Source organism: Hipposideros armiger, unplaced genomic scaffold (assembly GCF_001890085.2).
Source record: "Hipposideros armiger isolate ML-2016 unplaced genomic scaffold, ASM189008v1 scaffold_134, whole genome shotgun sequence".
NCBI classification, from domain to species: Eukaryota; Metazoa; Chordata; class Mammalia; order Chiroptera; family Hipposideridae; genus Hipposideros; species Hipposideros armiger.
The window spans coordinates 2429380-2457346 of record NW_017731484.1 but is presented as its reverse complement, the minus strand read 5'-3'; the positions used below and the strand labels follow the sequence as shown (position 1 = coordinate 2457346).

At 53.2% G+C, this 27967-nt stretch overlaps 1 protein-coding gene across 7 annotated transcripts in view; it reads right to left on the bottom strand.

Moving 5' to 3' along the window:
* The window catches only part of CNTN2 (contactin 2), a 30146-nt gene extending 18490 nt beyond the window's left edge, over nucleotides 1-11656 (bottom strand). For 4 of the 7 annotated variants that reach the window (XR_002124800.1, XM_019649773.1, XM_019649774.1 and 1 more), the window contains exons 1-2: nucleotides 2721-3404; nucleotides 2265-2420 (exon numbers count right to left, since the gene is read on the bottom strand). Coding sequence is in view for 6 of the 7 variants with exons in the window: in XM_019649773.1 (XP_019505318.1) it covers nucleotides 2265-2420; nucleotides 2721-2790 (226 nt within the window). In the remaining variant the exon portion in view is untranslated. Of the gene's footprint in view, nucleotides 1-2264; nucleotides 2421-2720; nucleotides 3405-9884; nucleotides 10137-11357 lie in introns of those variants that run through there. The other 3 variants (XM_019649777.1, XM_019649778.1, XM_019649775.1) reach the window with 2 other exon arrangements.
* Nucleotides 11657-27967: the final 16311 nt, after the last annotated feature.

The window sequence follows — 27967 nt, the reverse complement described above, 5'->3', positions numbered from 1 at the left end:
AGAAGAAGAAGAAGAAGAAGAAGAAGAAGCTTCCTCGTTATCGCTCCACGTTTCCTTTCCACAACCTCTTTACCAGATAGTCACTGCCATCTCCTTATCTGACTAATGTGGAACCTGAGACTGAAGGTTAAGTCACTTGCTCCAAATCACACAGCAAGAAGGGACAGAGTGAGGGACTTGGATCCTGGCCAGCTTCACCCCATAGCCAGCATCCGCAACCACAGTGGCCATAGTTCTTGGCCTCAGTCTCCATCGGGACCGTCAGAGGCCTCGTTCCACCCCAGAGGTGCGGGGTCAGAATCTCCAGGAAGGAGGCCCAGGAATCCAGCTTTTAAAAGTGGCTTGTGGGCGTTCTGCAGGGCAGCTGGCACTGAGGGGCATTGCACCGTGCCGGAAGGCCTTCTGCACATTCATCATCCCCCTAAATGTAGCACCCCTCCAAGCAAAAACTTGCTCACATCTCCGCTCGCTCAAATGCCCACAGACACGCCTTCACTCTCTCCACACCTTCCTCTGAAGACACACACTCCCAGGCAAAGTCACACCCTCCTTGCTGTCCTTGCTCCATATCTTCTCTGATTCTCCCTGGTTCCCTGTCCTGGCAACTCTGCTCCCCAAACACAGGCATGGGGAGCCTTGCAGGGGAGGGTGATGCAAGCGATGTGAGCGTGGAAGGGAATTCCCACTGACTTCCTTGCATGGGGTGCAGCCCCAGGTGAACAAGGAAAGTGAAGTTGTGGCACCTTCGTGGGAGGAGTGGGAACACGTGGCAGGGTGTTCCACGCTTGTCTCTGGAGCTCCGCCACGTGGCGGACCCGGTCCCCTCGCCCTCAGCCTTCCTGCATCTCTGAGTCTAAGGACCCTGGAGACTGCCCACACCCTTTGCCTCAGATGATGGGGTCCCAGCATTGAACTCTCCCTGAGCCTGGGGCAATGCTGAGGGGCCCAGATCCCTCTCTTCTGCTGTCCCTGGGGTGGGTGTCTCCTGCTCTGTCAGCGGCGGGGGTTCCCCAACCCAGTAGTTCCTCCAGACCAGGTGGGCCCTGGCACAGGCAGCTAGGCTTGGGGGTGGGGGCTGGGAGGCTCCTCCTACCCTCTGGGTCATTTCTATTTCCCAGCAGCCTCATTGACTTGGGTGCAGGATTGGGAGGCCGTGAGGGCATAATGAGAACATCTGAAAGTATGCCAGTGGAGTCCTTCCCTGGTGAGACAAGAACCTAGGATGTGCAGGCTGCAGCCTTGCAGGAAGCGGGTGGGATGGAGTCTGTGGTGGCTAGATCTCCAGAAGGACGGTGAAGGGCGGCACGCCCTCTCCCATGGAGGTCTTTAAGGAGAAAAGAACTGTCTATTGATCTGGGCTGGCGGTCAGGGCAGAGGGGCAAGGCAGTGGTCCCAGGGGGCCCCTCAGAGTAGCAGCAGTCGGCGGGAGCACGCCCTCCCTCCAGCTATCAGATAGGCACATTCTCCAGGGCCCAGCTACCTGGGCCTCTCTGTGGGGCCTGCACTGCCCACTTAGCCACGCATTCCTCCTGCTGCCAGAGCACCCATGGCAAGAGAGTCTTTACTTGGGCCCCGCTGCCTTTTGCCTGGGCCACCCCGTGGGCCCCGCTGCCTTTTGCCTGGGCCACCCCGTGCTCTGCCTCTGCTCTTCCCAGATCCTATTCCACAGGTACTCCCTCTGCCAGGCTGCAGCGCTGCCCTGAAGAACCCTTGCAGAGTCTTGTGGTATTGATCCCTGCGCCCCCCTCCCTGCATGGCAGGGACCCTGGATCAGTACTATCCAATAGAGCTTTCTGTGACCATGGAAATGTTCTGTACTCTGTGCTGTCTGTCCCATGTGGCTATTAGCGCTTGAAACCTGGCTAGTATGACTGAGGAACTGATTTTAAACTTTAATTTATCTTAGTTTTAATCGTCCCTTGGCTACATACTGGACAGAGCTGCCTTAGAGGCTTCAATTCTGGGCTGATATTGTAGAGATCTGGTTGTACCAATAATCTTGCTGGGTGACCCAGGGCAAGCCACTCACCCTCTCTGATCATGTTTCTTTCATCTATAATATGGCAAAGACTCAGTCCCTTTCCTAACCTCAAAGTGGGGGTAAGATCCACAAATGGGAAAGTTTTGGCCAGGAAATGGCCTCAGAAACGTAAGTGCTACAGCAAAGCAGTCAATAATTTCTTCAGTCATCACCAAAATAATAACAATGCTATAACAATATAACCATCCTTGCTGGGCTTCAGAGACCAGATGAACCCTCTTACCTGGAGAGGAGACAAGGGCCACAGCCACCAGCAGCAGCAGGTGTGACTTCCTCCTGGGGAGTGTCCCCATGGCGGGTGTTCTGGGCAGAAGTGGAGAGCAGAGGAACAGGGCCTCAGCCCAGCACGGGGACAGTCCAGGGGGTGGTTGAGAAGGACCTAGGGAGGCAGGACAGGGGAGGACCCTGAGCTGAGGATCGTCCTTTCCAGCTCCAGGCATATCTGGGTCTTGCCTGGGAGAGAGCTGGAAAAGCACTCAGCCTTCCCAGGGCCCCAGGGGAAGGGGCGTGGCTACTACCAAGGAGCTCTTCCCCAGGCTGAACGGCTCCTACAGGCCCCCTGGGAGTCTGGCTCTGCCCTGCACCCCACCCCCTACCCTTCCACCTAGCAGCCAGCAGGGTGCTGCTGGGGAAGTGAAGCAGTGACTAATTGGGAGGCCAGGACCACCTGCCCGCTCACCCATAATAGCTCTTGGTGTGGGTCTGGAAGAGAACAGGGCCTGAGCCTCGGTTTGGGGAACTAGTAACATCTTCCTCTAGCAGTGGGGGCCCACTCCCCCTGCCCCTCCCAGACAGAACTTCGGGGCTGAAAAAGGAGGCTCCTTCTTGCACAGCGATGAGCAGACTTGGTTAAATCTTAGAAGCTCTGGAGAACCTGTTCCTTGGGGTGGGGGGCAATGACAGCAACTCAGCGCCCCCTCCATCAGTCTGAGAGATGGAGGTCTCATCTTTAGAAGCAAGGGCAGGACCAGCTTTTCCATCTACTCCCCATCTCCGGGGGACTTTCTGAATTCTGGGAGGAGTGCGGCATCTTAGGGGCCTGCTTTTTGGTGATTTGGGTGACCCTGGGTCCCAAGGCTCCCTGCCAGAGCTGCCACAGGGAGCCAGGTAACTCAGCTGCAGATCCTGCTTCTCTGCCCTGCCTGCCCGCTTTGCAGACACCTAAGAGCAGGGAGACGGGGTCTGGGGCCAGGCTGGGCGAGCCTGGCTGGGCGCTCTTCCGCTAACTGGCTGCAAGGCCCATGCCGTCTCTGGGTGTCAGTGTTCTCGTCTGTAGAACGGGTGGTCCCTGACGTCCCTTCCAGCCCTGAGACTGTGATGCTCCCAGAGAGTGCAGGACTTCCGAGGGCCTGGGAACGCTGATCCTTGGATGGGGGTAGGGAAGGGGAGAAGACAGGCTACAGACGACTTAAGACTCTGCCTGGGGTCAGTGGAGGGTCTGAACACCAATGCAAGCTTGGGATTCCCTATCTCATTTTGCGCTTTATTGTGTTGGAAAGAAAGTCCCCCAAACCTTTTAAACCTCAACATTTGATTATCCCACAGCCTTTTCCTGCCTCCTCAAAAGGCACCTGAAGAAGCTAGGCCGAAGGAGGGGAACTGGCCTGAGAGCCTCTCATAGAAGATGTAGGGTGTTGAGTGGGGTGAGGGTGAGGGGATGTTTAAACAGATAGCACTCCCTCCCCCACCCCAACTCATATCCACTTTCCTTTGTCAGGACTACCTGCCCCTCCATGTTCTTGCCACTTTCAGTTCCAGACTTGAACCCAGAAATTTGGCACTTCCAGTCCTTGTGACTTTCCCCAACACCCCCATCTCTGTGCCTTTACTCAGGTGTCTCCGCACCCTTGTAATGCCCTTCCTAGACAAGGCACACTTGTCCCGCACGGCCCCATTCACATCTCACCCCCTCCAGGTAGCCTCTAAGGTGCCCCAGGTGCACACAGTTAGAATTCAGCTCTGTTCTTGACTACATCTGTGGTGCCCTGCCCACAGAGGCGCGTCTGCCTCCAAAGAAGGCTGTGAGGTCCCCAAGGGGGGGAGACCATGTCTCTTTCATCTTGGTTATCACCTGTGCCTGGCACAGTACCTGGCATGTGATAGGTGTTACTTTTGTGGCACATTTAACTGTTTGAGGACAGCTGTGTCACGTGCCTCCAGGAGCCAGTGGACCCACCCTGCCACACTCACACTCACACAGTGGCACTCAATAGACAGCTGGCCGGCCTTCAGTGCTCCCTGGGGCAACCCCAGGGCAAACTCACACACACTCTTCTCACCCTCACACGCTCTCTCATACGCTTTTATACACACACTCTCACACATTCTCACACACACACTCCCTCTCTCACACTCACCTTTACACACTCACTCTTTCGCACACATTCTCATACACACTCAGGTCTCTAGGGTCTGCAAAGCACTCAGTCATGGGAGAATCTGGAAGTATGGCCCTGGATGTGACACGAAGGCAGGGTACTCTCATCATAGGGGCCCTGGGGCTCTGCGAACCGTCTCAGGCTTTGACAGGGGTCATCTCCTAACAGCTTTGGGAGCGTGGACAGGTTATTCCCTTTGGTGGAGCCTCAGTTTTCTCACCTGCAAAGTGGAGATCATGGCACTTACTTTGCAGAGGTATTCTGAATGCTCCATGAGGTACTGGAGTACCCTACAGTGGAAGTCTTGGGGTCATGGTGGGGAGGGGACAGAGCGAGGATGGGGCTCCAGACCACTTCCCCACATCAGCCAGAGCAGCTCTGCTTACATCTTGCTTTATCTACTGGATTTCCCTAAGAGGTTCCCTCTAAACAAAGGGTGCCACAGCTCCAAAAAGTTTGAAAACGCCCCCTTGGGGTTGGTGTGCCACATCCCAGAGTCTCTGGCACAGGGAACGTGCTCAATCATCATTTGCTTCCGGCCCTTTGTCCGCCTGCCAGTCCTGGGAGCTTAGCGAAGGGGCAGGGTGCCGGCTCGGGGAGGAGCTTGGGATGGAGGCACTTATCCTGAGTGCGCCAGAGCAAAGCACAGACAGATGACCTGGGGCTGGAGACTCTGGGCAGGAGTCTGCTGCTGCTCCCGAGTGCTGGCTAGAGCGGGGTGGGTGTGCGCATGCATGCACGCGCATGCATGTGATTTTTGTGTGTGTCTGTGTGTCTATATATCCCTGTATATGTGTGAGGTCTGGCCTTTGTGTCTCTATGTATATGCATGTGTGTCTGTGTGTCTGTCTATGTCTGGTCTTTGTACGTGCGTCTGCGTGTGTGTGTGTGTGTGTGTGTGTGTGTGTGTGTGTGTCCCTGCCTCTCACAGGGCATGAAGGCCCAGCCCCTGCTTTGTTTCCCTGTGACCCAGCAGAAAGCCTGGCTCACTCATCTCTACATCACAGTGGTCAGAATTATGTTTTTTCACTTCACTTACCATAGGTAATTACCATACTTCCTGGAGAACCCACTGTTCCTCCTAAAGTTTAACTTAACCCATACTTTTATCAGTCACCTCTGGGCTCGCGGGCCCAGGGCATCCCCAGGGGACAGACCTGAAGCCTCAGAGGAAACATGGGTGCAGGAGGGGTTGGGGGAGGGGCTGGGACCCAGGAGAACCTGGAGTTGCCCTTGGGGAGCATTAGAGATGGGTCAGCCCAATCAGATGTACACTGAGCTCCACTGTGTGCCAAGACCTTGTGTGTGTGTGTGCACAAGGCCTTGGCACACAGTGGAGCTCAGTGTACACACACACGCACACACACGCGCGCGCACACACACACACACACACATGGAGTCGGAGTCAGAGGTTGGAGCTTATTGCTTCCCTGCAGGTGAGGCAATTGGTGTCCAGTCTGGCCCTGCGTCCATTTTCATTCCAGTATTTATTACTATGTGCCAGGCATTGGGCTGAGCACTGGGAGACAGTCATGAAAACTGCCTCTTTGGAGCGCCCTGACCAACTGAGTGCCACCGAGGATGTGCTCACGCGTGGCATGGGCCGGTCATCTCCTCATACCGCCTGCCCTGTGACAGATTCTAGAATGCTCAGGATGGAGGCGGCCTTTTTGTTGGGAGCAAGGTTGGAGTGGAGCTATGCCAGGCCCAGAGCTGGCCCTGTGAGCCCTGAGCCAGCCAAGCCTGGCCCAGGCCAGCTGCACTGGTACAGGGGTACAGGCGCAGGCTGGCACAGGCGGGTGCAGGCTGTCACCATCGGGGGCTGGTCCTGTGAGGCACCCACACATGGGGATGCCGGCTGCCTGGGGTTCAGAGGCTCCGGGGGAAAGCTGGCTCAGTTGCTGGGCCCAGAAGACAAAGGGCCTGGGAAACGACTGGGAGAGGAAAGGCTGAGAGCTGGGCTCCAGCACACGACAGGGTTTGCTGGGCTCAGTGCCCCTGCATAGAGCAGTCGGAAAGTGAAAGACACACTCTGCCCAAATGCTACTGCTTGGGCCACCCAGCTCCTGGCCCTGAACCTGTCTCCTCCCATCCCCCAGGGGAGATGTGAACACCGAGGGCAGCTTTCGGATGGGTTGCGGTAGAAAAACGGGGGAGTTTGGAGTCCAGTTGAGGGCAAAGTGATTTATTATGAGCCGACAAGTACTGGAGGAGCCCCTCAGGTCCTCACCATCTTCCATCCTGCAGCATAGACGCCGGTTAATAGGGCAGACTCTCAATCAACAGGCCTCTCAAACCAGCCGGCCTGGCGCTTCCTAGCTAGTATAACTCTAGTGTAACTAACCAGTGTAATTCTAGTTAATAGGTTCATGACTTAACCTCTCTGAGCCTCAGTCTCCCATCTGCAAAATGGGGATGAGAAGGGTCGTAGCCACCTCGGGGGACTCTTGTGAGGTCAGCACCATTCTTGGCCCTCAGTTAGCATGTGGGGAAGATCAGGTCTCCTTCCTGACCATCCTCACAGCCCTTGTCCACAGGCCCAGCACACTGAGGGACACAGACCTGTCCACAGACACTGCGCTTGGCTGAGTCAGGCTCACTTCTAGAGTCACGACATTCGAGCTACACTCGCACGTGTTTAGGATACTGACAGATTCCCACAGTCTCCCTGGGCAGGTGCTCGCCTTCTCTATGCCCCACAGGTACAGTGGGCCCAGGCAAGCCCCAGCAAACACACCACCCCGGATGAGGGCACAAGGACACACAGGGTCACACCCAGATGCCATGTGTTCAGGAGAGCACTTGGCTAGGACTCGCACGTGGGCACTCCCAAGCAGTCCTCCTCTGCCATCCCAGCCTGTGGGCATCTAAGATGGGAAGGGGACTCTGCCTAGAAGGGAACTGCCATCTGGGACAGGATCACTGTCCTCCAGAAACGTGTGAACCACTCCACATCCCTCTGGCAGGACAGGGCTCTGTGGTGGCCTGGTGGGGCCACCCGTCAGGTGGGGTCGGGGTTTGTAGGAAGAGGACTGTGGTTGAGAGACCCCAGTGGGCTGGTGTCCTGAGCGGGAGGAGGTCCTGGGCGTAGATTTGGGTGGGATGGGGACCTCCTTTGTCCCCATGGGGACAGGGACTGGATGGGGACAGGGGAGCTGTGCAGCTAGCTGAGTCTCTACTCAGCCCCCTTCGTGCGTTCCCTCCCTCTCTGCCCCCAGATTTTTCTGCAGCCTCTTTGTATTGGCAGTTGGCTCCCTGAGGCCCCAGCCCTGGCACTGCTGTGCCCTCTGGGGAACACTGTGGCTCCAGCCTCAAGGATTTCTGTGAGCTCTCAGCCTTGGGCCTGAGGGAATCTGACCCTTGATCTGCCGTCTGGAGCCTCGAGCCCTTCTGCGTCTGCCCTCTCCACCGGAGAGACCCTCAGTGGGAAGTGGACGGAGGGGAGAGCCTCGCATCCTGAGGACCTGGGATAGGGGTGAGCACGTTCAGACCCAGGGTCCTACTCTCCTGTGCGTGGTACGGGGGCAGAAGGCGCCAGGGCTTTGGAAGGAGGGACCGTTTTTGAGACATCAGAAGTAAGAACAATTGTTTCAGTTTGGCTCTGAAGAACCAAAATAGGAAGAAACAAACAGAGCAATTTTGCATGTTTTCTCACCCCCGTGGAGAGGAGACTCTCCCCCAATTACCAGATAGTTTCCTGCTGGATCGTTCAGAGCCAAGCCTGGTGGGGGTGGGTTTCCATCAGCTCCTCCCATCAGGCCAGTTTCTGCTCTGGGGCCCAAGGGAACTGCATCTCTTGGGCTGCACTGCAAGAAGGCCGCCTTTCAGCCAGACACAGGATGGGGTAGCTTCTTGGTATGTGAGGCTGGTAGACATTGAGAGGATTTGGTTGGGGCTAGAGGAGGCAGCAGGTTTCATCTCATGGGTGCCCTGTGTGGAAGAGGGACCTGAGGCTCATTAGATGAGAAGCATACTGAGGTGTGCTTGGGTCTGTATGTGTCCTGGGATGCTGTATATTTAGTGTGGGGGGAGAATATTACACACCTTTATTTTTGTTTGCCTCCTCTTTGGGTAAACAAGGAAACATAGATCATTTTGTAGCAAGAAATTCATTAAACCCAAAGAAGGGCTTCATTACTCCAGGATGATTGCCATCAGGGCACAGAACCCACAGAAACACCCAGGATGTCCCAGGTTTGCGAAGCCCAGGGGGGGTTGAGGGATTGGTCCAGAAGGGTGCCAGGTGGCCAGCAGGCAGCAGGGAATGAAAGGATGTCTGTCTTTTTATGTCTTCCTAGTAACTCCTGCCTGTTACCATTTAAAACAGAATAACCTGAGCTTGGAAGAAATTTACAGGTTCATCTAGCCCAACCTCTCCCTCCAGGCGGGACTGTTTCCAACCTTGGACCTGACCCCAGTTTTCTACAGCCTTTTAGAGTCACGGGAAAGATTGTCTTACCTCAAGGCTCATCTTCCTAGTGAGGAAGTGCCTCCTGCAATCTGATTCCAATCCCTCCAGCTTCCAACCCCACTGGCATATTTTTTACTGGTTCTTCCTTTCCTGAGTACCAATCACCTCTTGCTCAACCCCGTGGTTCTGTCCTAGGAATCCCTTCAAAAATACAAATAGCACCCACACAGGCATAGATTCTTTGAGATGCACTTTTCACAAACATTTGGCTTGAGGACCTTCTGGGGCAGGGATGGAGGATATGCACCCTCCAAGCCACTCCAGATGCGTTGCTTCCCTGATGGCCTTAGAGAAGATGCTTTGGGGGCACCCCATCTCATGCATTTGCTCCCGAAGCATACATTTGGTCCGTCAAAGACAGTATGTGCAACCATCCTATTGAACACAATCCACAGAGGCCCATCCCACATGCGTCTCTATTTGAACAACTGCTGGCAGAGAAGGTGCTGGAATGGAGTTACATAAGAAGTGAAATCTGGCAGGGTTAATGGTGTGGGCAAGGTTGAGGGCTGAAAGTGGAGTACATTTGACCTGGCTAGGAAGTGTGAGGGGAGAGAGAGAGCTTGGCCAGGTGGGGAGTAGAGGATGAGCGAGAAAGAGAGAGTCACACAGAGAGTGCAGGGGACACTGTGCTTTCCTCACTGCTCATGCTGAGCACCAGAAAGACAGGTGGACCTTGGTGACTTTGATGTCAGGGGCTCAGAGGCCCCCTCCCCATCTGTCTCACCTCCTGCCTCCCTTTTGCTGACTGAAGACTCCTGATAGATCCTACAGGGAATCAGGAAGAACTTTGACCTTGTGGCAAAAGCCTGGTTGGAGTGTTTCTGCAGCCTGGCTAGAAAGGGTTAACTGGTGGGGCAACCTGGGGAGGGCTTCCATGCTGCTGTCTCTAAGAGCAGAGCTTCCTCCTCTCCAGGCCAGGAGTCGGGGCTCCATCTCCCTGCCCTACCCCCAGGAGCCCAGGTCACACCAGCCTCTCCCACAGGTGGCTCACCCTTTCCAGTCCTGGATCCCCAGTGGCTCATCTGGTCCCTCTGAGTGCAACGGAGAGGCACAGTGGCTAAGCAGACTTGAGGGACTCTCTAGCCAGAGGGTTAGGAGGAGAGACTGGCTGCTGCCCAGAAGGTCAGGAGGGTGCTGATAGGCTGGGATATTAGGCTATTCCTGCTCCTGCCCTCCCTCGGAGCAGAGGACGAAGGATGCTGGCTGGGCTGGGAAGGGTGTTTGGGGGCGTTGGGGAATCAAGCTGAAAGGAAAGTGTGGTATGGTCTGACCAGTTGCAGGCTGGACATGGAGTGGGGAAAGTTAAGGGCAGGGAACTTGGGGGCTGGAAAACCAGTCCTTCTCCGGGGCTGTGGCCATGGACTCACAGCCCATCCCATCCTGGTCTGTCTGGCTCCTCAACCCTCCAAACAACCTTGACCGACAGCTTTTGCTCCTGGGACACAGGCTTGGCCCTCAGTGGTCTGTGGCTGAAACGCCCCTGGCTTTGTCCTGTGCAGCTCCAGGATTCTCCTTCCACAGGCACTGTGTCATCTCACCCCCACGCCCCCCCCCTTTTTTTTTTTTTTGCTTCCCAGACCTTGAAACCCCTCCTGGAGAAGGTGATGGGATTCATCTCTGGCTGGGGTTGCTTCCCCACCTCTGGTCTGCATGGTGCCGAGGAGAAGGTTGGCCCTGTTTTTCTAGACTCTCTAACCTGTGCCCCTCCCATTCTAGTCCCAGCCCTTTCCTTACCGGAAAGCCAAACTTCATGCAAACCTTTCTCACCAGTGAGGATGAGGGGGAGGAATTTGAGGCAAAGATACAGTTGGGGAGGAGGGTAGGGAAAGAAAGGAATTTCAGCCCCTGTGGTCCCAGCCACTCACCCTTAGGGATGGGGCTTGCCTCAGTTTCTCCTCCCTAGGCCCCCACTCCTATACATATCTTTGCCCAAACTTGTGCTCCGCTCACTCCTCTGTGTAACTGAAGCAAGACTTTCCAGAGAGGTCACCCTGCGGAGGCAGACCCAGGGCAACCTCAAGTCGGGGCAGTCAGACTCAATTCCATTCAGGGACATTTATGGGCAGGCCAGGGCCCAGGGCCTGGCCTCAGGGACTTTCTGGTGCTGGGCTGGGGGCCCAGGGCCGGGTACCTAGGGCTGCCCTTTCTGCAGACAGTTGCTGCTGTCAGCTGGTAGTGGCTTGAATTCCTGGACACACTGCTGGGGGCCAGCTTCCTGGCCAGGCTCGGCCTGCCAGGGCCCTGCAGGATGCCACCCACATAGACAGGGCGGAGGGGACCTCCAGTCCCAGAGGCCATCATGGGGCTGGGACGAGAAGTCAGACTGGTCCCAGCCCACTGACTGGGGTTCCCGCTCTGCCTCCGCCCCTCCCAAGTTGCAAGGGCACTGAGCTCTAAGCCCCTTTCCATGACAGCGCCCTGGGGAGCCACTGGGAGGGTGGAGACAAAAGCGGTTGGCACCTACCTGGGCTGAAAGAAGGATGTTGGCCGGGGCAGGTGGACGCTGCCCGAGGTGGTGAGCAGCAGCCAGCCAGGCTGCCAGCCCCCCGGGCCGGCCTCCTCTCCTCCCAGCTCCCTCAGCGGCGCGCTGCTGTCCCGGTGCGGCGGCGGCAGGCGCGGCGGCGGCGGCGGGCGAGGGCGCTTGTGTGTGTGCGCGCCCGGAGCCACTGCGGCATCTCTGCATCAGGATGTGCTCCTCCCTCTCGCAGGCTCCGCTCACTGGCTGGCTCCGGTCCTCGCCGACGCTCAGGGGCCCTGGAGATGGCTTCCCGCTGCCCCCCTCCCACCCCCTTTGCTGTCCCCACCCTCCCGGCTTTACCTCATTTGCTGTCATATAAGGACTAGGGAGCGAGCCAGGGCACCCGTGTCTTCCATAATGCATGGGTCGCACGGGCAGCTCAGCTCTCAGGCGCGCTGTCTGGCCTGCCCGCTCCCCCATCCCCGCCCAGCCCGGAGCTCAAGGCGCTGCAGAGGGGTGGGGTGCGCAGGGAAAAGAAAGTGGCTCTTGCTCTTCAAACCCTGGAGACCTACGAAGCCCAACTCCCTGTTTCCCCAGAAATTTCCTTTTAGAGGAAGGGACGCAAATCAGAACCCCCCAGCTTATTGTGCGGGGATTGCAAGTGGCACGGAGGGGCTTCTTCCTTGGCCCCCCCCACATTGTTCATTTTATTGTTTCCCTTCCTTATAAAAGTAACACGGCTCTTTGTCAAAATATCCACACGTTAGAGGGAATTTTAAAATAGATAGTAAAAGTCCCTTAACACATATGAGTTACATGCCTCCAGGTTTATTATTTCCATGTATATAATTACATGGCTTATTCGTATTATTTTATGAAAGTGGATCACACAATACATCATGCTTTGCAGAATATTTTTAAACTATAATAGATCTTGGACACCTTTCCACATCAGTACCTATGGAGCCAAGCCCGTCTTTAACCAACCCGCAATGTGATGATTCACGAAAAGCCCACTTGATTGGGGGCGTGAATGTTTGAAGGCTAAGCCGGGCTCTGTGACTGATCGGCTGTGTGTGCTAGGCTAAGTGCTCTGTCCTCTATGAGCCTCACTTGGAACCTGAAGGGGTTAATGATGTCCAGTTCTCTGCCAGCTCTGAGATTCCAGGTGCTCGCCCAGGTTAGTAATTTCTCTCCTGCTCTGGTCCTGTCATGGGGAGGGGACTGTGACCAGAAAGGCTGGGGCTGGAGGCAGAGGGGCCAGCCATCTGCAGCAGCAGTCAGCCCCATCAGGCTGTCACTGTTGTCTCACCCCCCTCTGGTCCACCTGCTGTCCAGCTCACACAGGCAAGACCAGTGAGTGGTCCAGATGCTGAAACAGCTGGCAGGGCCAGGCCAGCCTCAGAGTTTTAAATGGCTGTACCTGTCAAGCCTGGAGCGCCTTAATGTGTCATCCTGAGTGGAGCGGGGCGCAGAGTTTTGGGACAATCCTGGGCCAAGTGGGAGGGCCTGAAAAAGGAGGAGACGTGGTGTGGGGGAGGTTCCGCTGCCCAGCTTCCAAGGCCCGGAATGCCTGCCCAAGTCCCATATGTTCTCCCCTCCCGTCCTTCCGCTCCCCTCTGAAGGGCTTTCCCAACTCTGGAGACAGTCTTCTTTGTTTCAGAAAGACATCTGATTGTGCTACCATGTCTTGGACAACTTGGCTCGCCTCTATGCGAGTCCCATCCAGGTGCTTTGTAATTCCTGACTCTGCCCACATTGTCCTTGTCTGTCTGTCTGTCTTCCTGTGGGGCTGGCACATTGGCCCTGGGCTCCTGAGGAGAGGCTTGCCTTCTGACACCACCCAGGTCAGTCCATGCCTGCAGAGAGGACTTGGAGTTCTCTCCAAGCAGAAAACGGCTGCCGAGAGAGGGGGTGGCACATCTGCTGCCATCGAGCGACTTGTCAGGGGATTGGCTGATTCAGGGGCCAAGGGTCTGGAAATGCTTGCGAGGGTTGCTTTAGATTGAGACAGCTGTCTTTGTGACTCTATTTTCAGACAGCTGCTTCCCTTGCAGTGGGGTGGGGGCTGGATCCTTGGGGAAACCCCAGTTCCCTCCTCATGAGTGCAGGTGACTTGGGTCTCAAAGATTCTCTCAGATCCCTCTGCAAGCCAGCTGCCCTGCCCCAGGTGGGCTCCAGCAACCATAAAGTGAAAATGAGAGTACTTACTAATGCTTGGATTTGGGAAGCCATTTGCCAAAGTTTCATCTTCTCACCTGTCTGCAGTTTTCACCTGAGCCTGATACAGATGAATTTTGGGGGTTATTGGAGATCATCACTACCAGCCTCTAAGGTGCTCCTGTTTCTGGCAAGATAGTGGGAGTGTGTTTAGGGCCCCAGGCTGAGTTTTGCTTGTGGTGTCCATGAGTTTGATAATGACCAAAATGTGTTATAATTTTGTTATTAATTTTGTATAAAGTATTAATTATAACTTAGTATCGCCAATGTGTCAAGCTGTACTAAGTGCTTTACCTAAATTATGCAACCAAGGAATACATGTTGCTATTTTTCTCATTTTACAGCTATGCTCAGAGAGATTAAGGTACTTGCTCACAGAAAACTGTAAACAAGGGCCGGCTGAGTGGTGCGTTGGTTAAGAGTTGGCTTGGGACGCCAGCTCTGAGCAGCAGCAGGCCCTGGTTCGGATCCCACATTAGGGCCAGTGACGCTGCGCCCTCTACAGCTAAGATGGTGAACAGCTCGACCTGGATGATGGGCTGCCGTGAGTCTCTGGCGTCGGCGTAGGCTGCAGTGGGCTGCCAAGAGCCACCATGAGCAGCCATTCAGAGGCCGGCGACCGATCTACCTCACCCGGGAAGAACGCAATGATAATACCAACATGGGCCAGTGAAGCGACGTCCTCCACAACTAGACTGAAGAACAAAAGGTCGGCAACTTGTCTGTTTCCCTTCCCCAATTCCCCAATAAAATCTTTAAAAAAATAAATAAATAACAAGGGCTCCCCTCATAAAAAACAAACAAACAAACAGTAAACAAGTAGAGAAGCAGAGATCTCTGGTCTGGCTCCAGCATCCACAGTTTAACCATGATACTGAGTGTTTCAGGCGCCTGCTGCCTGCTTTTCCGGGGTGGGCACAATGGGGGACAGGATGGTTTCCTGTTTTGGTGCCTGCCAGATCCCAGGACCCTCAGTACAGTTAACTATAAAGGGCACCTCTGCTCTCTGTGGCTAATTAATATGTCTCCATGTTGTTTAGAGAGGGATACCTCATCCCCAAGTGGAGTCCTCACAGGCTCCCAAGAAGGGCAGAGAAGGGCCAGTGAAGATGATCAGGTGGCTAATCAAATGGGCCACTAACCTGCCTGTAAACATGACATGACCCCAGAGCCAGAGCCCCCAGAAGACATTTTGAGGGTCACCCACCCTTTCTGAGACCATCTGTTCCTTCCTCCCGCAGCCCCACCAGATCAATAGCAAAGAAGTCCAATGGACCCCCAAATGGGGACAGTGGGGAGGAGCTGAGACCTGCCAGGGCCCCAGGGCTCTGATCATGTTGATCTCCTTCCGCATCAGTTCTGGCCTCATACCTCCTTTCCTGCCCTTTCCAGCCACCAGCATCTTTGGCTCTGGTTTCAGACTTTAGCCCCTTTTCTAGAGCTCCCAGGAAACCACGTGTTCATTGAGCAGCTTCTGCCTAGAATAGTGGGGGATTCAAGAACCATAGGATGTGGTCTGTCTTCAAAGTGCCTGTAATCTTTCTGGAAGCAGCCTGATAGTGGTACTAGAAGTCCATCTGCAACTTCAGGGAAGAGTGACAAAGCAGGTTGGGCAAAGCTCTGAACTCAGACCAGCTTGACACACAGTCCTGCTACTTATGAGCTATGTGGCCCTGGGCAAGCCACTTATCTCCCCAAAGCCTCAGGTTCCTCAACTGGAAAATGCAGATTAAGCCACAAATGTCACTGATTTGATATGAGCATTGAACTATGCATGAAGTACTGTATTTCCCCACGTATAAGATGCACCCTTTTTCAAAAAATTTGGGGTCTAAAAACTGGGTGCGTCTTATACAGTGGTTGTAGTTTTTTTACTTGCATTTCCCTCAAGTGATGAGGAGTTGTATGAATTTTATGATGAATAAAACTTGAGTTCAATAACTTTATGTAATACATTTTTTTCAAATTTCTAGGCCCCCAAATTAAGGTGCATCTTATACATGAAGAAATACGGTATTTAGCACAGTGCCAAACACAAAGTAGGTGCTCAGTAAACGTCAGTACTCCCTTTTGGGTCTTTTTGGAATTCAGCCTCCCCATCTGAAACACACTGTGAGGCTGAGCCCTGCTGCCGGGCCCTTCTCTGTTGCAATGGTTGGGGTGGCCCCAGATTTGCGGTTAAGAGAACTGGACTGTGTCTCAGTTCTGTCACTCCTAGCTGGATGGCATTGGGCGGGTCACTAAAGCACACTTAATTGACGGGGGATTCCATTTCTTCATCAGTAAAGTGGGAATAATCCTATTCCTACTTAGGATGGTTTAAGCACTTAGCCAAGTGTCATACAAAATACTGATGATTATTCCCTATGCAGTCTCCCGAAGGTAAGGATTATCTCATTAATGTCTCTGTTTTCTCAGTCCCCCCAGACTTTCCCCCACCACCACTTAGCACAATGCCTTGAGGCACATAATAGAGACTCAATAAATATTTGCTGACTGGGTGAATAGACAGAGGAGAATACTGCTGTAACCATTCAGATGATAGGGAGAGATGGTACTAGGAGGTGGGTGAAGGTTTCAGTCGGGGTTGGGGGGCACATCTTGAATTGGGCCTGGACAGACAGAGTGGAGGTGAGAATGTAGCCCTGGCATGGAGTGTAGGGAACTGGAAATAGCCTGATTTGTATACGGCCAGGAAAAGCCAGGTTGAACTGAGCAGGGGGTGCTGAGAGAGAGATCTCAGTACTCTGTCTGCATTTGCCTTCCTAATTTCACTTGAGGGCCTGGAGGGGCCTGTGGCTTGGAGGGGGCCTAATTATTCTCCTAGCCATTTCCACCCAGGGCTCTTGAAGCTTCTTTTTCAGGCTTATAATAGACAATGCTAATGTCATTATTAATATTTAATAGTAATGATGCTAATAATGCCTTGCATTTATGTGGTCTCCCAAAGAGCTCAAAGAACCCTGAGTTCTTTTTTTATGAAACGCTTTGGCCAGTGTGGGAAGTGGGAGGGTGGGGGCAGGGGCAGCGGAGAGAAGTTGAGTCCTAGGAAAACCAAAGCCCAGGAAGGTCAAAAGATTGGGCCAAGGTCACAGAGTGGTGAAGGTAGAGCTGGGACTGGGGTTGGGTGCGTGGGTTCCCTGCCCAGAACTCTGCCTTCGACTCCACTGGGGCCTCTGGATCTGAGAAGAACATCCCTGGTCGTGGCATCTTTTGGTCCTGGCAAGATAAAAACATCCCTGGATGTGGGCTGGGCAACAGAGCGGTAGCCTCTAAGTGTTCTTTACTAAGCCTGCCTAAGGTGGCGAATGGGCAACCATGAAACAGGGGAGCAGGAAGGGGCAGCGGAAGATGCTGGGAATCCTTGGCCAGATGCTGCAGGCCTCTCCGAGCCTCAGGCCAGGCCCCTGTTTTCCCCGCATGTCTGATGTAGAACCTCTTGGAAGCAGCTTCAATCAGCTCATGTCAGTGCACAGACCTCTTTCTAATGACTCAGCCTTCTTATGCCGACTTTGCTATCTTTACATATATTCCCTCACTACAATTTGCCAGGGCCAAAAACATACCCCAAATATATAGATACAAAAAAGCTAGCACATTAGAATTTCCTGGCTCCTCGTACACAAGAAGCAGCATTTCATAAGATCAGCGAGCAGTGCCCCCGGAAGGAGATAATATAGAGCAGCGTGGAAGGTAATGAATGGGCTTTGGAGTCAGACAGATCCCGGTTCCACCCACTCCATTGACTGGCTGTAGGACCTTAGACTTCTCTGAGCCTCAATTTCCTCATCTAGAAAATGGAGATGAGACTGCCTCAAAGGGCTGTGTAGATCAGATAAGGTGATGGACAGCAGTGGAGGGGGCACTCAAGGTCTGGCTCCCTTGGAGCCAGTGTAGGTGATGCCAACAATGGCGTCCTGATCAGGCCGTTCCTGAGGTGTCTCTGTTGGCTAATCTCCCTCGGTTTCTTGGAATCGGTTTCGTTAGCCTTCCCAAAGACTCTGCAATCCACCTGGGAGCCTTCTGGTGAAGTCCTTTTCTGCTTATTGTCGCCAAAGTCTATTTCTGCTGCCTGCAACCAATAACTTGGGTTCATTTTGGACTTAGAGCTCCTAGCACAGTGCCTGGAACAAAAAGTGCTCAATAAATGATAGCCAGAAATTGTTAGAAAATTATCATATCCATCCATCCATCCATCTATCCATCCATCCAACAAGGAAATACCGAGTACATCTTGTACCAAGCACTGGACCAAGTGTTAGGGACACCGAAGAGAATAAGACATGGTCTGTACTCTTGAAGAGATCACGGTGTAATGGTGGGATGACACATATAGAAATAATCAAAATACAATCCAGTAAGTGCTATAACCCAATGTGGTCTTGCTTCGGTGTAGCGAGGCTCAGAAACAGAAAACATTTTAACTGAGTCCTGAAGGAAGACAGAGCTCACCAGGTAGCCCATGTGCATGTGGCACGGACGGGGAGAAGGTAAGGAGGGTGCGGCAACAGCTTGCGCAAAGGTGGCCGCGTGGCAGAACATGGCCAGTTTGGGGAAGGAGTTGGTCAGCATGTCTAGAGTTGAGGGTGCAAGGAAGCAATGAGGCTCAGGGGAGGGGGTCAGGCCCGTCCACGAAGAGCATCATGGGCCCTGCAAGAGAATGGGGGCTGTTGGAGGGGTCTGAGCAGGTAAGAGACAGGGTGAGATGTGTGCTTTGGAAAGTCCGCTTTGGGGCAGCAGAGAGGGTGGAATGTACAGGAAGGCTGGCTAGTCAGGCGTGGCCAGAGGAGGGGTGAAGGGAGCCTGAAAGGGTCCTTGAGCCTGGGGCTCAGACCTGCATTGGCCAGCTGGACATCTTCACTTGGATGCCCACAGGCCTCTCACATGTCTACATGGGACGCCAACCCCCGGCCCCATGATCCGTTTTATGTGTCAACTTGGCTAGGGTATAGTACCCAGTTACTTAACCAAACGGTGAACGAGGTGTTGCTGTGAAGGTATTTTGTAGATGTGGTGAACATCTACAATCAGTTGACTTTAAATGAAGAGATTTCCTTCCATAATGTGGGTGGGCCTCCAATCCAATCAGTTGAAGGGCCTTAAAAGCGCAACTGAGACTTCTTGAGAAAGAAGAAATTCTGCCCTGAAATGGCAGCATCAGCTCTTGCCTGAGTTTCCAGCCTGCTGGCTTGCCCTACAGAAAATGAATTGTCAGTCCCACAGTTGTATAAGTCGATTCCTTGAAATAAATTGTGTGCGTATGTGTATGTATATATGTATACCCACATATATATTATATGTGTGTAACACACACACACACACACACACACACACACACACACACACACACACACACACACCCTGCTGGTTCTATTTCTCAGGAGTACCATGATGGACACCTCCCCTTTGCCCTGCCCACCTGCAACCCTGCCCGCATGAATGATACCCCCCAGACTTTCACATTCTCTGTGACGCCTCCCTCCCTCACCCCATCTCATTGTCCTGCCAACTGCTTAGTCCTGCCCCTCTGCCCCCCAAAGCCCCTCCTAGGCATGTCCCCAGCCGCCTGCCCACAGTGTTAGCTCTGACCCTCACCAGTTTTCACCTGAATTCTGACCATCTGTCCCCATCAGGCTCCCCATTTCCAGTATCACCCCTTCCATCATCCTCCAGGCTTCAGTCAGAGTGAGCTACCTAAAATGCAAATCGGATCGTGTCACCTTCCTGCTAAACCTTCTTCAGCTTCTCTTGCCTCCAGGTTGATGCCGGGCTCCTTCCTGTGACACTGGCCTCATTGTCATCTGGCCTGCCCTTTTAGCCTTGCCCTCTTCTCCTGCCTTTTCCCAGCTCACTCCAGTCATGTGGACCTGTCTGCCCTTCTGGCAAGGCCTGGACACTCATTTCACTCTCCTGGGGCTGTTCTTGTTTGGAATAGTCATCTTTCCCCCTTAGGTGTACCTGGCTAAATCCTCCTTGTTCTCAACAATCGGCCCAATGGTCAGCCCCGCCAGGAAGTCTAACCTGCTTTGACTCTCTCTTAGGCACTAGGTGGACCCCTTCAGTGCCCTTGTCACTTAATAGGCATCCCTCTTACTAATCTGTACGGTGGTGGGGTGTCTTCACCCTGCATCTTATATATTTGTCCCCTCAGCATAGTGTCTGGTGCTCCACATATATTTGTTAAATGAAGTGATATGTGGGTCATCTCTTCATCTCTGGGGACTCGGTTTGGGAATAGAGGAGACCATAGTGGGAACGAGTTCGTTACTTCTTTCCCAAGCTGGGTGCCCTGGAGACAGGGCCAGTACCAGCCCATTTCGTGCAAATTCCCCCAAGCAGGTGTGGCGTTGCACCAAGCACACAGCTTGGAAAGGTCAGCAGAGCTAGCTTGAACCCTCCATTCACCACCTCAGCTGGATGTCACCTGCAGGGCACAATCATATGTGGCAGCCCAGCCTGAAAGCCTTGGGGAGAAGCTGTCCCCTGGGGTCAGAGAACCAGCCTGATGTGCCAGTCCCCTGCCTGGCAGAGGCTGTGAGCTGGATGCAGGCCTTCCTGGGAGAAGGCCGAGGTCTAGGGCCGGCTTCACGGGTGTGCAGCCCATGTAGTCACCCAGGGTCTGTGTTCAGAAGGGCCGTTGCTTGGTTTAATGCTCTTCTGCTGCTGTTGGAATTATTAATACATTTGGAAGAAGGGGACCCAGCATTCTCATGTTACATCGGGCACTGCAAATTATATAGTCGGTCCTGCTGAGGGCAGTGGAGTTGCCCCACTAAAAATGGTAAGGGAGTTATTAGGCCAAAGGGGACTGGGGGCGATTGGTTCCCCCACCTCCTCAGAGCAGCACCCCATTCACAACTTCAGCCTCTGCCCTTGGGTTTGTTAGGAGACCCTGGTGTTTGATTCCTCTGAGATCCTTGAGCTAGGGGTGTGGTCTGTGTTAGGGATGCGTTTTACGTTTTTAAATGGTTGGGGAAAAAAGAAAAAGAAAAATATTTCATGACACATGAAAATAATATGAAATTCAGATTTCAATGTTCATAAATAAAGATTTATTGGCACACAGCCACGCTTGTTCTTTTATGTATTGTCTGGCTGAGTGCGTGCTACACCAGCAATTGAGTAGTTACGACAGAGACTGTATGGTCTGCAAAGCTGAAAATATTTACCATCTGGCCTGTTACAGAAAATGTTTGCCAGCCCCTAGCTAAGCCACCCCTTTGTCACCTGGAGCCTGATAATCAGAGATGTTGGGGTGAGGGTTGTCAATCACTGACACTCAAATGTCAGGTTTCTTTTTGTGCCTTTGTTCAACCAGAGGACATTTGGTGATGTCTGGAGACATCTCTGGTCCTCGCAATGTGTGTGTGTTACTGGCATCTAGTGGGTAGAGGTCAGGGATGCTGCTAAACATCCTATAATGCATAGGGCAGCCCCCACACCTAGGAGTTACCCAGCCCCACATGCCAGTAGTGCCAAGGTTGAAAAGCCCAATGCGGAAGCTCAGGACAGGGGCAAGCCAGATTCCTGCTAGGGCTTCTGGGCTGAGGAGCCAGCCAGAACTTCCACTGCCTTAAAACTGAGCAGCCCAAACACTGTGTGTATACAGAGAGGGGGCAACGGAAGGACCAAGCATGAGGCTTCCTCTTTCCTTGGTCCCCTGGGGCTCCTACACCTATTGGGGGCCCTGGGAAGGCCACAAATGGAGGAATAGCCTCTTTGCCTGCAGCCCCCTGAGGTAACAGGACAGGTGCCCATCTGCTTAGGCAAGTGAGCTTCGTCCCAGAAGCGGAGATGGTTATAGAAGCTGCCAGCCATGGCCATGGACGTGGTGGTGCCAGGGGACAGGGATACAGAGATGCACTGGAGGGGCTCCCAGGGGACCAGGCGAGCAAGGTGCCCACACTGACGGATGGAGCGTGCATGAGGCAGGGGGAGCCTCAGGGAAGGGGCTGGCACTGCTCCCATCCGACCTTCTGGAAAGTGAGAGGAACAGATGCTGGGACTGTCAGATGAGATGCTCCTGGCACTTTGGGAAATTGCAGAATTAAACAAAAGGACGGTTGCTTTCAGGGAACACAAGCAGGGCACAGTGGGTACAGCTGGGCTGGCTTCCGGGGACTCCCTTTCCTTCAAGGGCAAGGAGCAGGGGACCTCCTGCCTGGCTCCTGGGCTGATTGTGGGCTGGGGACAGAGGCAGAGGCCTGGGGGTAGAATAGGGTTGGGTTAGAGTCAGGGCCAGGGCCAGGCCAGGCTATACATAGTAAGTGGCAGGGCTGTCTGGGGGTCATCTCATCTATCCTGCCTCTGGGTCCAGCCCCAGCAGATGGCATCTTGCCGGCTGAGGACCCAAGCAGAGAGGCCCTCAGCAGGAATGAGAATTCACCAGCTGTTATTTGCAAAGCCCCCAGAAGAAGCAGCCAGCTCTCTCTGGAAGCTTCATGGACAAAGAGGCATGTGTCTGAGGGTCTGCAGGGAGCGTGCACCTTGTCCTGGTGGAGGGAGGGCAGTGGGAGTGGCCAGAACTGGTGTGTCCTCATCCGGGCTGCTCACCTGGCTTGCCCTGGGAAAGGCAGCCCCCAGCACCATGTGGCTGGTGATAACTAAGGTAGGTCCAGGTTAGGGCAAGCTAGAGGCAGGAGGATTAGACTCCACACCCCTAAAACCTATTAAAAGACTAGGAAAAGAGGATAATAAGCAATTTCCCGAGGGGGAATGGTTTTAATTGCAATGTAGAGCTAATTTAGACACGAAGAAAACTCTTTCTAATGCTGAGGTGTAGGGTGCCAGGTAAGTGACAGAAGAGTTGTGGCATCTCTCCCAGGAGTCAGGGACCTGCCTGCCTGGTCTGGTGGCCACAGCTGACTCAAGGTCCTCCAGCCAGATGGTCCTGGGGCACAGCTTTGTCTTTACTTGTCAGATCTTCTGCTTCCTTGCCCCTGGACTGCAGCAGCGGAAGTATAGATGGGAGATAGGGAGCCGGGGACTCTCTGGAGGCCCCCCCGTGCATTTGCGGGGGAGTCCCCCAGAGGAGAAACCTGCTCCATCCATCCGGGAAGTGAACTGGCCATCCACCGATGGCCAGCCTATGTTTGAAAGGGTGAGAAGGGCCAGAGGGCTGAGGGGCAGCAGACAGATGCCAGGGGTCACGACCCTCATTTGCTGGAGTGCCATCCCTCTCCCTGTCAAAAATCTCTCCGTGGGCCAGCCAGCCGACAGATGCGCCCTGGAGGAAGGGGGGGCTGTGAGGCTCCTCCCCCTCGGCCTGCCTTCCTTGGCTTATTCCTCCTTCCCATTTCCCTAGAGCTCCTCTACATTGTTAGCTGATGCCCCAGGGGACAGACTTCAGATGGAGGGAAGCGGGTGTGTGTTTTGTTTTGTGGGGGGAAGTCTCTGAACCAAGAACCTATTTGGCTAATGAAGTCGTAATTACTCCCGGGCTCAATAATAGGATGAAAGCCGGGGGCTCCTTTAAAAGCCACTGATGGACCCACGAGAATGCACCTGACAGCTCTGAAGAAGGGCTGGAGGGTCGGAAATGGAAAGGGGTGAAAGTCAGGGTCGAGGAGAGGCTCCGTCCTGGTCTGGGGTCTTCCTGCTCATGGAAACTAAAGTTATACATACATATTCTTCAGTTTAGGATAGGATGAGATTCCTGAGAATTACCATATTACCTCTTCCTGCCTCCAATTTCCCCAGACCCAGCACAATTCCCAGCTCTCTGCTTTGGTGGGAGGGCCTGAGAGGGTCTAGAGCAGCTGAAAAATCCTAACTAGTTCTATCTGGCTTGGAATGAATATATTTGTAAGTTTGTGTATTGTTTTCCCCTAGAAAAACCCTCAGCCCTTTCGATGTAGTCTGGTTGGCCATAATTTGACATGTGAGCCTGCTTTTCCAAGGAGGCATTAGGTAATGTGGAAGGGAGGGTGGTGCATTCGGTGGGCGTGAGGCAGTTTTGAATGTAGCATTTGATGTGGGGAATCTCTAGAATGAGGAGTGGGCCAGGGCTCATCCAGTCCCTGTGTTCTGTGCCTCTGAGCCAGTGCAGATGACTGAAAGGGCCTCTCCAAGGACCCTGCTGACTAGACTGCCCCGATGGCCTCATGTACATCCAGTCCAGCCCGTGTTCTCTCCCTGCGTTTAGCCTGAGGCTCGACTGCCCCCGCCACACCGGGCCACGGCCCTGTGGAACATTTGGGAGGGAGGCTGATATGGTTCAGGAGGAAGGACATTTGTTTGTTTCGTGTTCTCATGGAGGTTGTTGCGGGGCCTGAGTGGGAAAAGGATGGCTGATTTAACTACTCTGGACCTCAGAGCTGATTGCATCGATGGTGGGCTCCGTCAGGCTCCCCTTCCTTGGGGAGAGGTGCTGTCAGTGCTGAGAATCTTATACCTGAGGCCTGGAAGAGGTGGTTTCTCTTGTGCTAAGCATGGGAGTTGGACTCCTAAATTTCTGGGAAAATGATCCCAATCGGCTACTACACCTAATTCCACCTGTGAGAGCTCATGGAGGGAACACTGGCTGAGTCCTCCTCTCTTGGGACAAACCTAGGCCTCTGGATGTCTATCCGTCTTCTCCTCTGACACATGGGTAGAGTGCTGTGCTGGGTCCTAACAGCTAAGCTGGAACTAGAAGGGGCAGAAGGGAGGACAGGGAAAGATGGACAGTCCTTTCCAATACATGCAAGTGGTTTCCTAGGCTTGAAAGAGAGTTACAAGAGCACTTAGGGAACTTCGGGAAAGTTAATTAATGGGGCTATAGAACGAACCTCTAGCTCTCGATACTCATCACTGGCCCTTATATCCAGCCACTTGGACCTGGTAAACTTGCTTTTAGGAAGCCAAATACAGCCTCCCCCCAACCCCAAATCAATACCACACAGACTAAACCACTAGCTAGGCCGTAAATACAGTGATGCAGACAGGACCTGCTTGCCCTGAGGGGACCACTAGGTCCCAAAGACCAGTGGATAACCCAGTGTGCCAGGTACAGTGCTGGGTGCCACAAAGGCACAAGAGGTTTGAGGCCCTCCAGAGGTTTGTAGACTGGTGAGGCATAGAAGAGACAAGTTGGGAGTTTATGCTGAAGGCTAAGGGAAGCTCAGAGAGAGACAGCCTTGTGTGCCAAGGTGATGATGAAAGGTGGGCTTGAGCCTGTCTGGAAGGATGGGGAGGACTTTTGAAGGAAGAAGTAGAGGCTAGGGAGAACATTCTAGAAGGAAGGGAATGCATAAGTGATTCACTCATCTTTTTAAATTTAACAAATACTTTTCTAGTGCTTACTATGCATCGGGTACTTTTCTTAGAACATTTCACATTTTAAAGGATTTGATCCTTGCAACCACCTATGAGGTAGCTACAAGTACAATCCCAGTTTTATAGATGAAGGCACTGAGGCTAAGAGAGGTTAGGTCACTTGCCTGAGGTCACACAGCAGTGCCTGACCTATCTGCAGAGTTGTAGCTCTTTCTTGGTACTCAAGGCCGACTTGGAGGAGGATGAGCACCCTATGGCGTTGCTGCCCCTCACCACAGGACCCTGAGCTGCAGGGCACCCACAACCCTCTCCAGGGCTTTTCTGGGTGTCTTGGGGTGAAGTCAGAAGCCTGCACATTCTGCTACAGTGGAGAGGAGCAGTAGGGGCGAATTGTTGCCAGGTCAGGTGGAAGAGCTGGCGGGGGCTGGTCTGGAACGATGCCTTGGAAGCGCAGACGTTGGGCGAATCCTTCTTAGAGATGCCCATTCATACCCAAGTGCAGTAGTGAAAGGTGAGGTTTGAGGTTCAGACAGACCTGGCAGCTAGTTCTGGCTTTGTCATTTACATTGGGCCAATGATTCAGACATTTGGAGCCACAGTTTCCTCATGTGCAGCAGGATATAAAGCTACCAAGGGGCCCGTGTGAGGGTTAGGAGAGAACATTTGCATAAAGTGCACATCACTCTGCCACGCACGGGCAGCGGGCATCAGCATCGTTAGTCCCCCTTCTCCTCGTAAGTCACTAAATGTATTGTGACCCAAATCCCATCTGGTGGCCTCTTGCCTCTCTGACATAAGTGTGTGTTGCCTCTTCTGCATCAGTTCCCTGTCAGTTCCATGGTCTGTGAAAGTCAAAGTCTCCCCCACATACTTTAATTCCTGGGGGCTTGTTCTCTGAGCCCTATACTCTCCTGTGATCTCTGCTTCACCCACATCAGTTGGGTTGTATTGTAGAATTCACGGACTTTGTTAGTTTGTATAACACATCCACTCACATGAAGCAAATTCATCAATTTGGGTAGACTTGACTAACAATTTGGGGGGCATGGGGAAGGGTCACATCCCAGAGTGCCCAGCCTTCTCATTACGTCCCTCAAGTCTAGCGGCTCTCAAACTTGAGCCTGCATCAGAATCACCTGGAGGCTTTGTTAAAGCCAATTTCAGTTTCTGATACAGTAGGTCGGGGTGGGGCTCAACCATTTGCATTTCTGTAAGTTCCCAGGTGATGCTGTGCTGCTGGTCTAGGGCCCACACTTGGAGAACCACTACTCTAATCTTTCTTCTGCCTGTCTGTGCCCCTTACCTGCTCCCCCACACCGCGGCTCTTGAATTCCAAAACCTCCCCGCTCCATTATACAGGGCTGTCTCCTGATGCTATTTGCAAACTCTCTGCCCAGATCCATCCTGGACCCTCCATTTAACAGAGATTCGGGCTTGTTTGATGTTCAGTTGTGATGTTAAAAATATAGTAAGTAATTTTGTTTGTTTCAGAGTGAAATATTCCCCTGCCCTCCAGCCACTGCTCACCCTCTGCTGTGGTCTCCTCTGTGAGGCTGAGGGGTCTCAATTCCTGTTCCCGCTCAGTGTGGGTAAGTTGAGTTCCTATCAAACCCAAGCCAGGGCTGAGGGTCTGTTTGTGGACCCTACCAGACTGTTCCCTGGTCTACACAAAGCCATGCTTCTCTGCTGTGGGGTCTGGGGCTGATCAGCATACGTTCTAGGGCTGGGATGGGGGTGGGAGTCGGGGTTGGGGGCTGGGCTGTTGGGCCGCAGCTGTGGCTCCAAATTGCTCTGAGGCCCACTGCTTGGTTCGCATGCTCCAGCAGGAACTGACATCAAACAAATGGGCTCTGATGCATTAAGTGAGGAGGGGGAAGCCGAAATGGGCCCTCCCCGGCCTTCCTCCACCTAATGGTGCTGAACAGTAGAGGCTGCCTTGATGAGAGGGGCTGTAATGAATTCCCAGATTCCATCCCTTTGGGGGCAGCTGGGAAGAGGGGGGATAGCCTTCACTCTTAATAAAGATTGGACGGTGACTGTCTCCTCCCACTGGGTCGGTTAATCCAGCTCCAAGCTGGAGATTAGCATTTCTAATGGGCTGGGAGGCGCAGCCTTCAGGACAGAGAGCTGAGATATGACAGATATTCTGGGGGCCCCTGGGGCTCTGAAGAGAGGCAGTGCTTTGTTTGGCCTCAGTTGAATTGAGGTTGGCTTTCTTCAAATGAGATGCTCAGTTGTTTCTTCATTTCTGTCCCCAAGTGGGGGCTTCTGCACTAAAACTAGGCCAGTGGACCAACCCTGCCACTGAAATGGCATATCTAAGCCCAACATCCAAATATCCAATATTCAAAGAAGGTGACACAAAAATCTTGAATCTACCTAGCCACTTCTTTCAAGGGAACAGCTGTCACGTTCATTCATTCACTCGTTCATGTGTATTCATTTATTTTGTTCTTGCTTTGTGCAGGCACTGGCCTGTGGACAGAGGTTTGAAAAAATGATCTCCTATACTCAGGTGTTCATAAAATAGTAGAACAAATAGACAGTAAGTGTCATATACATCCCTCTCCACGAGAGAAATGAAATAGGTGTTCTGGGCATAGAGAGGGGATCTAAGCCAGGCTTAGCAGACGTGTGTGTGTGTGTGTGTGTGTGTGTGTGTGTGTGTGTGTGTGTGTGTATGTGTGTGTGTGTGTGTGTGTACTTGTGCAAGCCGTATCAGGTATCAGGGAAGACTTCCTGAGGCAGGGTCACCTGAGCTGATAAAGAGGTGTGACCCAGCACAGAGACCACAGTCTGCCTTCAAGGAGCCCAGGAGAGGTGATCTGTCAGGAGAAAGGGGGCTAGAGGTATTTGGAGTGGGACAGAGAAAATTGTTCCAAGGCCTGGTTGTGAGCATCAGCTCCAGCGATTATGAATTATCCAAAAGAACAGGGGTATGGAGGGTCAAGAAGAGTCCGTTCCAAGCAGACCCACTGTTGGGTCATAATCCATTTGTTGAACCCCCATTTACTGGACACTAAAACATTGCTTTTGCTTATTTGCCTGTCTCCCACGACAGTCTGAGCTTCATGAGGACTGGAACTCTATCCTACTTACCTTACATCATTCATTGGCACAGAGGAGGTTATTAACAGGTG